The sequence below is a fragment of the Aphelocoma coerulescens genome, chromosome 1 (assembly GCF_041296385.1).
Source record: "Aphelocoma coerulescens isolate FSJ_1873_10779 chromosome 1, UR_Acoe_1.0, whole genome shotgun sequence".
In the NCBI taxonomy this organism is placed as follows: domain Eukaryota; kingdom Metazoa; phylum Chordata; class Aves; order Passeriformes; family Corvidae; genus Aphelocoma; species Aphelocoma coerulescens.
In genome coordinates, this window is record NC_091013.1 from 100,633,491 (window position 1) to 100,646,245 (window position 12,755).

Here is a 12,755-nt window from a genome sequence, read left to right on the forward strand (position 1 = left end):
GAAGACAACCTGCCTCACCGTGGTCCTCACCACAGGCTGCAGGTGAATCTCTGCTCCATCACCTGAAGGACCTCCTCCCACTCCTTCTTCACCAACCTTGGTGTCTGCAGGCTGTTTGCATCACATCTTCTCGCTCCTCCAGCTGCAGTTACCATTGCACAGGCTTTTTTCCCCCCCTTCTTAAATACATCATCCCAGGGGTGCTACTGCTGTTGCTGATGGCCTGGGCCAGAGGTAGCTTCTGACAGCTTCTCACAGAAGCCGCTCCTACAGTCCCCCCTTGCCATGCAAATCCAATACAGTGACTAATATGGCAGAATTAGGATTCAGAAACATAAAAAACCCTACGTGATAGGACCTTCAGCTTTTTCCCTAGTGTTAAAACCAACAAACTCCATGTAAAAGGTGGAACGAGTAAAGGATTACGTGATTCCGCTGTTTGAAGAATAGATTAGAACTGAACATGTGTTTGAAAACTTGTGGCTTACAGATCTGTGTACAGAAGTATACCTGTGACACTAACCTTTTTTTTTTATCTACTAAAACAATGCTAAGAAACAGTCAAAATTAGGAAGATACGAATTGTTGGTTAAAAGCATTGGGTATTAGGTTTATCAGAAAGAAAACGATTCCAGATTGTGGGGCCAGCTGACTACAAGAGTGCTGCTTACTGAACTGTCTTTGGGAAGCTGACTGTGTAAATGTGTACATTTTCTGCTCCATTTGCAGAAATTGACATGAAATTGTATCTTGCAGAACATAATCACATCAGTGAGATGATGTGACATGACTGGAGAAGAGACTGACAGATGTAAATGCTTTAAAAAGTTACAGAAAATATCACAAAAGGGATGAAACTGCAAGGTGCAATGTAAATATCTTGATTTTAGATGTTGTATACAATCTCGATGCTGTATACATCTTGATTTCTCTCTTGATTCAAGAGCACAATACTCTGGTAAAATGTATGCGTGGCATCTAGAAGCATCACTTTAAGTAGCTCTGTCTGCCAGCAGGACCACTTGATAGGACACCTTGCCACAAGATGTTTATAGCAAATCTTGTACATGGCATAAAGAAGTATATTGTGGATACTTCTTCTGTATTCTACTATGTATTCTTGAATCAATTTAACAACGTAGGTAAACAAACCTTGCCCGGCATACCAAAGAGAACAGACTATAGCGATTGTTGTACTGTGGCAGCATCTAGAGGCCAAGCCAAGAATAAGGCCCACTGTTACAAGACACAGAGAATGCCCCCATCTCCGAAGTGTGCACAGAATTCACATTTTCTTATTGTCTTCCTCAACTACACAGCGAATAATGCAGGAAAATCCGTCGATCCCCACCCTGCTAACAACACAAGCACGTATCTCGGCTGCAGCCACTGCCCTCGAGGGAGAAAGGAAGGGGCGAAGCGCGGCCCGAGCAGCGCCGCCCCCGGGGCCAAGGCTCCGCGCCCGCAGAGGCTCGGAGGGTCTCCGGACCCTTCCAGCAGCGCCCCGGTGCCCCCCGGGGCAGCCCCGCTCCCCCTCGCCCAGCACGTCCCAACTCGCCACGCTGCACGACCGACGGGAAGGCGGGGAAGGGAGAGAAGGGGAAAGGGGGGAGAAGGGCTGCGCTCTCCCGCGCCAGTACCTGCCGAGCCGCTGCCGCGCAGGGAGAGGTCGAGGCCGGGCGGGGGGCTCAGCACAGCGCGGCGGGGAGCGGCGGGGCCGGGCGGCACAGCCCGCCCCGCCCTGCGGCAGCTGCCGCCGCGGAGCCCCTCAGCCGCGGCGGCAGCGCTCGGGGTGACGGCGGTGCCGCCGCCATCTTCCCGCCGCGCCATTCAAACCCGGCCCCGCCCCGGCCGCCGGGAGGGCGGCCCCGGCGGCAGCGGGGAACGGCCGGGAACCGGGAACGGCCGGGAACCGGGCAAGCCGGCCCGCCCGAGGGTCGCGGCCACTGCGGAGCACGGGCTGTCTTTGTAAAAACACCGGTCAGTGCTTACGCAGCGCTCCGAGCGTGCGGTACGCGTGCGGTACTCGTACCGGTGAAAGGCTGAGATAATGAAGGTAACGGGGTCTGCTTCAACAAAACAAGGCTTACCTTGCAGAGCTGAAGCAATAAACAGGGGAGGGCACAAAGGACAAACAGCCTCGTTTGCTGGTTCTAATGGCTCTGACGCCGAAACAGCTGTTACAGATTCTAAGAGTAGGACTGGTTTAACCTCTCCTCAGGAACATGACTATCAGGCGTTCTATAAAAATTTTGCAGTACCCAAAAAATGCATGTCTTTGTCCATCACCCACAGAAGTGCTAAGAAGCATTCTATCAAAAAATAAGGCTTTTCTAAGTTGTTTTTAATTTCAACTGAAGAAAACATACTGATCTTTCCAAAAATAAGGACAGCAGAGGGTGAACACTGAAAGCAGTTCCAGGAGCATGAATATACGCAGTTACTTCCTTCTGGCCACCACTGCTTTATTCTGGGTAACACACACACTCTTACACCACTCTCTCAGAAAAGCTCTCCATGTTCTGTATCTCTCTTCGGAGAAACGGATCACAGCTCAGGAGGCTGACTTCACAGGAAGCAGGACCAGTGCTCATAAGCTCAAATACTCTCTCTGAGGCATCCAAGACCCATGTCCCTCTCTTCTCAAAGGAACTGGTCATTGGCCCAGAAAACACTTGGAAAACAGCCAGTGATAAATAGGACTAGGGGAGTGGAAGCAACTGTCTTCATTCCAGATGTCCTCCTTTGGAAAAACCTTCTGTACTCATCTGTGTCCTGCAGAAGAGCATGTGCTCTCATTGCTGTCATTAAAGCAATCTCTTAAGATTAAATGGAAGCAAAATTCTTTAAGAATAGTGCTGTCATTTCAGACAATTCTATCTGAGGAAGTGCAAGGGATGGTCTAATGGAGGAATCAACATATTTTAATCCTCTTTAAATCAAGCAGCTTAAAAAGCTTCTTCATTGTTCAAGTTTACAAAACCAGATGCTAACAGTAGGCCCTTCTGTGTTTCAAAGGCCAAGCACCAAACAAATACAACACACACATTTTTCCTAAAGTGATTATTTTAATGAATTGACACTTAGAGAATGTATCCATTCTGCTACTCTGTCGACCAAAGTTAGATTAACATTAAAGGGAAGAGAGGCATACTCTGCTACAGACTTCTTGCTGCAGAAAACAATTCCCACTGCAGACTGTTTCCTGTACTAGTAGTGAAAAAATATTGAAGAAAATAACTCAGGAAATATTTCTACTTAGTAACAATATATAATTCTATTATGCCAGAAAAAGACCAGAATAAGCACTGCTGATATTTAAAATGCTCACAGCATAGACATGTTTCACTTCAACATGTAGTTTTACAACTGCAGTATGAAATCTATTACTTCCTCATCATTTCATGTCCTCCTCACATCTTTGAAAAAGCTACTTAAAATATTAAAGGAGACCTCTATCTTCATTCCACTCTTCTTTTTTTTTAAGGGGGAAAAACCAGGTTTTGCTGTCTGAAATTTTTAATTCATTGAAAATAGTTTACAAAATTTGAGGACAGACCTACTTTACCGAAGTAGGAAAAAGAGCTAACTAGCGACCAGTCGAAGAATTTGGTTCCGTAAGTATGTGCACAGCTGGTTCATCAAGTCTCTGTTCTGTCCTTCAACCCAGTGCATTTCTACTACTACATCATTTCCTTCTTTCTTCACATTCATTAGACACTTGAAGAGAAAACCCCCACTAGTTTCTTTAGGGCTTTGCTCTTTTTCCACTGTCAGATTGCTAGCTTCCTCTGAAGGGCAAGGTTCCTCCTTTGCATCACCAGAGCCTTTGCCAAGTGATGTTTCTCCCTGCTTTGCTTCCATCTCCTCTTCCCTCACAGGATCACTGTGTTCTTCTTTGGCAGCAGATTCCTCTGGTAGCTCATCACCTGCCGTCATCTGCACATCCTCATCAGGTGCCATAAACCCTGTTTCAGAGTCATCAATCTTGGGGTTTTCACAGTCCAAGTTGTTCCTCACACTCTTCTGGGTGTTCTTTTCCTCCTCCATTGCTTGCAGAATATCTTCAGAAGCTCGAGGAAGTTCTCGTAATTGCCTTATTCTCTCTCTTTTCTTTCTCCTCAAATGAATCCAGGAGTTTTCAATGGCAGTCACAAAGAGGCTAATTTCATCTTTTCCACAGGGAACACGTTTATGCTGAACCTATTGCAGAAAACAGCAGAATTTCATACAATCCTCTCCTAGTTATGCTTTCAATTAGGACATTGTTTTAACATCTAACACTTTAGACTGTACCTTCAGATCAGTGAGAATCTTCTCTACCCAGGCTCGAACCACAGCAATAGCTTCTACAGCATCCCAGCCCATAGCTGCAGCTTTGGTGGATAACTCTTTGACTGTAGAAGCCAAAACCATGAATGTAATTGGTTTTCGTGGTTTCTCTAATTTTCTTCTTTTAGAGGGAGGTGACTAGAAGAAGAAAGAAAGAAAAAAATTACACGACTATGCAGTATTAGTGGGGTGACTTTTGTACTCAGAAGACTGTGATTCCATAAGACACGAGGATTAAGAGTGTAATGTACACCACTAAGCAGTCATTCACATGGCCCGTGTTTCATTTCACCCCCAGGAGTTTTAGACTCAAACCAGCTAAAAGGATCATGCACTTTATGCTAGCCTGATGGACAGAGGGAGTTTATCTTCAGGTATCAGGCAAAAAGCTTCATTGGTTCCTTCAAACTATTAGCTCTCCATGAGCTGAGAAAGTGTGGCTGCTCTTGGAAACAGAGGCCAGCTGCCAATATCCACATTTTGATCCAAGTGCACTGAAGGTTTCCTCGCATCTTCCTTAAGACTGGTTATTGTCTATACCTATATTCAAATATACAAACATCCAGATCCAAAAAAGTAACTGGCTCACATTTAAGGTGAACAAGCTCCACTTACATTGATGTAGGCAAGTCTGAGTTAGACGTGGTCATACCTATTTGGTAACAGAATCCACATGTTAAATTAAAACTGAGTTCTCAGAGAGAAGTTTAAATTCAAATCCAGCCCCAACTTAGTGTATTTTTATTACTACTAAACTGCTATTAGAGGTATGTTACAAATGATCCTTATTTTCACTGAAACCCACAGGAAGTTCCTACAATGGCTTCCTTTTTCCACCCTCAGCAAGGGTCACTCATGAATCACATATCACAACTGCTAACAGACTGGCAGCCATCTAAGAAATTCCGCTGTCCATACAGCCCAGCACATCCAATATTCCAGTCTGAAGAAGAACAGTTTGTATGACAGCAGTTATAGCTCATTAGCCCCTTCCTCAAGTAAGAGGCACAGAAAATCACAAGCAAACCAGAATTAAGCTACTTACAGGTACTTGTACATCATCATAGAAACTCCACGCCAGTGCCCATCTCATGGTGCGTCCCTGACAGAATTCAGTATGAGTGACTTTAGGAACCTATGCAAAGAAGGAACACATTATTTCAGATTAATAAACAATATTGGTTTACTGCACACATTTTCAAACAAAGCATTATTTTCTCATGACACAAATGGAGATTGTTTCTGACATGCCTCAGAGGTGTCAGGGCCCTCTCTCACTCCTCTCACTTTACTAAGACAGACGTACCAACGGCTCAAGGACAAAGGAAATCAGATACCTGAAATTTTGTGTCTAGCTCAGCATCTGCTTTTGGCAATTCATCTTTCTGGAAATTTATTTCACCATGCATTCTCTTTCCTTCCACTACACACAAGGCCAGAACTCAAAATTATTTTCTTTGTATGGGAATTAGTGAAGAGTATGCTTCCTCCAGAAAGCCACCAAAAAGCCCTTTGCACAGCCCTCTTTAATGAGAATAGTAGCACAAAGTTACATTTTACTTGATGCCAGAATTCAACACAAACAAAACAACAAGGCTGCCACTTAAATGATGTTACTATTTCTTTTATCAACCAAATTGCTAGATTTCATGTGAGCTAAGAGGAAAGAAAGCTAGATTTTTTTGTTGTTGTTGTTCTTTTTTTTTTTTTTTTTACTACAACCTTGTTAAGGCCACTTTAAAGCAGAAACTCTGAATCTTTTAGAATGAAGACATGCTCCAACATGAGTTAAAGACAAAAATTTGGAGACAATAATTGCTACTTCCTGGTCAGGTTTGAATCTACAATAGTTAAACTTCAATTGTTTCCCTAACAAGGAACTGCAGTCCCTTTTTGTAATAAAAACTCAGTAAAATAATTCAACAATAACTACCCACATGCATTGAAGCATACTATATACTGTATAGAACACGGGCAAGATATATATGGACTCTATGCACACTCACCCCTTGGATTCGAAGTTCTTCCTTCAGTGGTGCTAAACTGCATTTCTTCCCCAACATGCAACTGTACCACCTGCAAAGCAGACATTAAAAAAGCGTTTTACAAGTAGAGATCAACTGAAAATGACAGCTGTCAGTAAGAACTACTTGGATCAGAAAGCTGCAAAAACAATTGGAGATTTAAAACCAAAACAACAACAAAAGTCACACTTAAACAGTGACTAGGACACAGTACAACAAAATTCAGAACAGAAGGTCCAAAGACAGACTGCACAGGGAAATCTTTTTGAGCTTTTAGGAAATACATTAGGAGTATTATTGAGACAACACCCCAACAACCAGGAATCCTGTTTCAAAGAGTGACTTCAGTTATGGGGAAGATGTTACACCTTACAAGAATTTGTTTCAACTTCTCCACTTTTTTTGGAGAATGAATCAGAACAAAAAGGAGTAACCAACTATTGGCAAGTAACAGACATACTGACTAACATTTGTGCTCATTCATATCTTATCCAGGTTTCCATCACATAACCCATATTTCATAAGGAAACAATCAGGCAAAAAAAAAAAAAAGAAAGCTATTTTCCTATTTCTAAGTGAAGCCTATCCTTCCACCCAGATCCACATCTTCAGAATCTCCAAACATTACTTTACATTAAATTCTTCATCTGAATTATTATTTGAGCTCTACAACCCCATCTTCCATACTTTTTGATGACTGGATCCAAAAAAGTTTAATCATAAATATAAACATATTGAAATACAAAATTTAAGATCTCCCAGTTATCAAAGCACAGTTTTGTCCAACACTGGGGGAGTAAAAGTCTGCTGATCAGAAAACTGCAGATGTGCCATCTGTTTATGTTGTTCTAAAGAATGTCTTGCTATGCTTTTTATTGCAGCTTATGTTCACCCAAGACAGCATGCAGTACAACAGTGTCCCTTAGCAGGCAAAGCTGCAAGTTACCAAAAATCAGCCAGGAAAAGATAGAAATTTTTAGGTTATGTCATAAAACCTCTTTCATCCCAAAAGCTCTTAAGAATGAACCCTGACCTGTCTTTATCAGGTACATATGCTAATTTGCTGCAAGATATAAGTGTCACTTGTATAGGCTTTTTTTTGTTTTCTGCCTTTAAATAACTCCAGCAATAACTTCTAATTGCTGCTCAGGAACAATTTGATGTGTAAGTATCATCAAACAAACAGAACAGCTATCACTGGACCATAGCAATACTAAAAATACCATTTTTGCATGACTTCTGCCAAAGATGAAGATAAAAGGTGTTAGTTTGGGGTTTTTTAACTGGAAAAGAACACTTACCGTAACCTCTTTTTAAGTTGGAGACTATCATGAATAATTCTTTTGACAAATTCTAGTTCTCCTCCCTCAGCCATGATTTCTGTGATCCCTCCTGTATTTACAGAACTGGGAGGAGGACGCCGCGGATTTCGAGAATTAACTCCCTGGATTAAAACCCAAAAACATTTGACATGAACATTTAATGAGATGTTTTGCTGCTTTGTACATTGCTTCCTATCTTAATCTTAGTGGGTAGCAAGCACCACCACCTCCACTTAGCCTTCCCCCATCAGAACCATGGATAACAAAGATCCATTCAAAACAAACCTCCTTGTCACACACTAGGATCCTGCTAATATGAAATATGTGGTTCCAATACATGTAAGACATGCTAAGTGCATCTATGCAATTACAATGTATAGTGTTTAATTAAATCTTAAACCTTTTTACTACTGCCCTGTATTATACATTTCTGACTAGATTCGGTGGGTATTGCAAGACCTGTATGATACTGTCTACATCACTAAGGAAATGAAAAACACAGTTATGCAAAATTCCAGGAACTAGATCCTCTGTACTACTGATATGCAGCAGGCACCTGATTTCAGATTTACTAGCTGTCTACTTTCCAAACTAATTTTCTAGGACAGTAAGAACTTGTGAAAGAATGCTACAGCTCATCCTCCACTTTAGGAAGGGTAACAGTTAAGTTTTCAAAACTCCTTTAGGGTCTAGGGGATGAGGAGGGAGAAGACTTAAATGCTATTTCATAATGATTTGGGATTTTCCACTCAACCTTCCCCACGTCAAGAGGTTAAATTGTGGCTACCTTCCCAAAGACTACTGAAGTACTTACAACATCCAGTTTGTTACCTTCGCTTCCAACTGGTTGGCAAAAAAGGGGGGGTTGCACATGCAGAAATCATAAATGATCTCAGATTCTTCTTTCAGTGCATCCATTAGAAGAGTCTTCTGTGGTACCTTAACCACTATTAGAAGAAGTGAATTTGGTCAGTAAGGAACTTCGTATTTTATTTAACATGCTGTATACATTATACATTATATAAAACCTGTACTCTCTAAACAATGCTTTCTACAAAAGAGATGTAACAAGTATCACCATACATATAAAGATTTCGGGTTAAGAATTAGCATACAAACAGCCTTTATGTTTATACACAGCAGCAGAACCACACAAATCTCTTTAAAACAACAAGGACTGCCTGAGTTATGCCATGTTCTCCAATACAACCACGAATGTGCTTTAAGCCCTTTCAACTACAGGCACTAAAGTTTCACATGAGGCCTGTTCCTTTGCCAGCTCCTTTTCCAGTATATGGCAACACCACCACACCATTAAAAATCAGTGGCAGCAGTAACAGAAAACTCTCATTGCTCTCCGCATCAAGTTCTGGATCTTGAAGACTGACATGGTCAACAGACTAAGACATGTTGTTCAAAAGGATGCTTCCAAAAGTTTTCATTTCAGAGCTCATAAATGGATCTGCTTTTTACTATACTGAGTTCCTACAGAAAATTTTCCAAGCTCATTCCTAGACCAAGTCTGGCATACTGCCACTGCTACCACAGGCAGTGTCAGGACTTCATTCAAGAAGTGAGGATGAAGAACTCTCTGTACAACTCTCTGTATGCCTCTGTGGAAGTGTCATGCAGTTATCCAAGGGGAGCATTCCAGGTCTCCTACCAGCATAAAGAGTACAAACACTAAGAAATACTTCAGTAACAGAGAAGGAATACAGAGATAAAAACACCCCAGGGTGAAGTTGATCTTTCAGATTTTCATAAGGGCGAGTTTTTCTTTATCCGCACATCCCACGCTAGGCAAGGCAGCTGCTTGGCTTAAGCATAGCCAGACCTCAGTAAATGTTCTGCACCAGTCAGAAACAACTGAGCACCTGAACGTGGCAGAAGTACGCCACAACATCTGTATGCTATTAAATACCTTATTACATTGTACCTTTTATAAGATCAGACAAATTATTCTGTTCCACGTTCTTCTTGGCATAATTGAAGCACATGTCATCCACTTCCGTTGCAAGGAAATACCAGCCATTCAAAGTTGCTCCAAGTAATGGGTATATACAAGAAGCCCCTGTCCCTGCAGAAGTGAAAATCCACAAAAAAGGCAAAATAAATCTCTGTTGTTACACACACTGTGGCTGTTAACTGTGTACTTATTACACCAAAAAGAACTAACTTCAAGATAGTGATCAAGAAATTTCAAGAAAATTACTGATCATCTACTACGCACTTCTTTAGTGAACTTTATTTTTGTAATTTGAAAAACAGCATTGTCAAATATGCACTTTTAATAAGATAAAGAATTTAATACTCTGTAATAAATTTTCTAGTAAACTATCAACCTTGGTTTAAGCTATTTTTCTTCTGTATGACAGTGGTTAATTTACATACATAAAGCCAAATACATTCTGGCTTTACTAAAACAAAACCCTACCACAAATAAATTTCTCTTCTGAATTTTTCTATCATCTATCATAAATATTTTACTTTGATGCATACAACAACCACAAAAAAATTCTGTTCCACCAGACTGTCTTTGTCTAATGTCCAAAACTATCAAAGAAATCTAAGTGTCAATTAAGATACCAAAAAAGGTAGACAGATAGATGAAAACTTGCTAAAAGAGAGAGAGATGCCAGCAGAAAATAATTATGGCATATCTAGGTGATCAAATTATCAATGACAATCAAATTTAGGCTTAAAGGGAATGGATACAAGAAAAGGGAAAGATATCCCACCACCACAAAACTTGAGTTTAGACATGTCAAGAACCTGTTATACTGATTTATTGAAACATCAATAACTTCATCTGTCAGTACACAACAGCAAGGGGTTATTTCCAGCACTTCTGTCAAGTCTCCCTTGGATAGCTTACTGCTTTTCCAAAGCTGGAATATCAAAGCCCATGCAAACTCAAACTGAAGATTCTGCAGTATGTGGAGGACATAAAGGATCTGTCTCTTCTACCCAGCCACCTACCGTGACAAAGTTCATAGAAATCATTTTCAAAAATGAAAACTAATATCGAAGGTGTAGAAGCTGGCTAAGAAATTTAAAAGTTATAGAGGAAAGCAGCTGTGGACACACTATGTGATGATACAGACCTGGTATCCAGCATAACTCCAGCTAAAAATGCAAGTCAGTAAATTTCAGAACAACAAATTCCACTACAAAAAGTAATGACAGCAAATACCAAATAAACAGAAACGTAAAATCTGGCACAGAAAGATTCCTGAACCCCAGCTTTGAGGACGTCAGTAACTTTAAAGTTTTAATATCAAGCATTAAAACAAGTTAGAAAGGAAATTCCAGCTTCTTTCAATTTCATTCTTCAGCACAGAACAGTCTTTGAAATCAAGACTTTGAAACTGTAAAAGATTTTATTGACAAAATAAAAGATGTGAACTAAACTCAAATGTACTATCACTGGTGCCTTTTAAATAATTCATAAAGAATAACCAAAGTTTCTGAATCCAAATGCCAATTTTATTATTTGTGTGTGGAAGCTCTTACAGAGCTTGCCTTTTTTTTTATTTCTAATGAAAACCAAATTATGGCCATCAGTGTACATCTTACAAATTCACATCTCTGCTGACTGTTTACATTTATCTGCTGTCTAGTCTAGATACTGTCCTAATATTACCAAATAATCCAGACTGAAAGTGAACAACTATACTGGACCCTATCATCCATCTGCTGATGCTTCGCGCAGCTTAAAAGACATTTTGTTTCCAATAATAAACCAGAAATCCTTGACCATCTACAACCAAAACACAGCTTAGCTGGTATTTGCCCTGGTTTCTAATTAAGCCTCTTTTAAAATTCAGCTTGCGAATATAACGACATTGAAATAAATTAAAATAAAAATCGAAGTTTAGAAAGGACAGGTCATTCACCTGTCAAATAGATCTATAAAAGTTATTAAGTGGAACACTAAAAACTATTGCTCTGCAACACACAAACTCTCTGGTGCAGACATCCAAAAGCCAAATTAACAAATTAGCAACGAAACATAATTCGCTAGTTAGAACATTGAGAAGAAACACTTTTTAATTCTTTTAAAATGACATTTTTGCCTGCATTTTTAGAAGCAAAATTTTTGTATACCACAGAAAGCTGCACTCAAGAGGGTTCAAGGCCCTGAAAAGCCAAATAATTGCCTCCCATGACTGCTCTTGTGTTTGTGCGGAGAAATCCTCCCACCCAGGAGGCAAATGAACACCGGTGGAGCTCAGACTGCCTTTCACCACCGGGAGCATAGATCAGATCTCTTTGTTTCTCAAACTTGACGTTTTTCTGTGGATGCGCAACGGTAAATAAGGAATTAAATATTTAGCTGTGTCAAGTACCTATGTCAATGCCTCGCCTCAGCGTTTGCTTCTCAGCATCCTGGTGGCCGATGAGATCCTCCACCCAGTGGATGTAGTTGAGCCTCAAGGGGACGGTAGGAATGAGCCTTTCCACGGGGATGTCGATCTTCAGCCCGAAATCCTCTTTCAAGAGGGTGCACGTCAGAGCCCTCACGGCCTCCGGATCCTTGAAATTCAGGCTGAAAAGCACACGCAGAGCTTTCATGGGTGCCGGGGGGCGGACACACAAGGGCACCCACCCGCCCCATCCCGCCCCGGCCGTACCTCACCCTGCCCGCGAGGGTGGTCTGCACGTGCTGCTGGAACTCGGGGTACTTGCCGGCCAGGTAGGCGAAGTCGGGCGGCTTGTCCTTGTAGCGGTTGCGGGCGTGCATGGACTTGTTGAGGGCCATGTCGGGCCGGGCCGGGCCGGGCCGGGCCGGGATGTGCCGGGAGCGGCGGGAACGCGGCGCGGGATCACGGCCGCACCCCCGCGCGCCGGCCCGGCCCGCTCCCGGCGCGCACCGCGGCCCCGCGGGCCGTACCAAGGAGCGGCGGGCGGAGGGGGGTGGCACCGCCCCGCTCGGGCCATCGCCCGCCGCCGCGGCGAGGGACGCTCGAGTGCTGAGGCGGAGGAGTGACTACCGTGCGTCCGTAGAATCCTGGAATGTCATGGGTTAGAAGGGACCCTAGAGATCATCTAGTCCCAACCCCGCTACCATGGGCAG

The 12,755-nt window shown here is 42.2% G+C and overlaps 1 protein-coding gene across 1 annotated transcript; it reads right to left on the minus strand.

Annotated features, from left to right (window-relative positions):
* Positions 1-2,327: 2,327 nt before the first annotated feature.
* On the minus strand, positions 2,328-12,535 carry METTL16 (methyltransferase 16, RNA N6-adenosine). Its single transcript, XM_069021304.1, has 9 exons — positions 12,313-12,535; positions 12,028-12,227; positions 9,615-9,755; positions 8,510-8,625; positions 7,658-7,800; positions 6,339-6,408; positions 5,378-5,467; positions 4,297-4,470; positions 2,328-4,203 (listed from the first exon to the last, which is right to left on the minus strand). The coding sequence occupies exons 1-9, from the start codon at positions 12,438-12,440 to the stop codon at positions 3,586-3,588; spliced, it is 1,680 nt and encodes a 559-aa protein (XP_068877405.1). The 5' UTR covers positions 12,441-12,535; the 3' UTR covers positions 2,328-3,585.
* Between the last annotated feature and the right edge of the window lie 220 nt (positions 12,536-12,755).

Bases quoted from the DNA above. Each gene is read 5' to 3' on its own strand.
- METTL16 (XM_069021304.1), bottom strand. From the start codon at position 12,440: ATGGCCCTCAACAAGTCCATGCACGCCCGCAACCGCTACAAGGACAAG. The intron at 4,471-5,377 runs GTAAGTAGCTTA...TTCTTCTTCTAG, and splicing joins ATGATGATGTACAAGTACCT to TCACCTCCCTCTAAAAGAAG. The intron at 4,204-4,296 runs GTACAGTCTAAA...TTTCTGCAATAG, and splicing joins AGATTCTCACTGATCTGAAG to GTTCAGCATAAACGTGTTCC.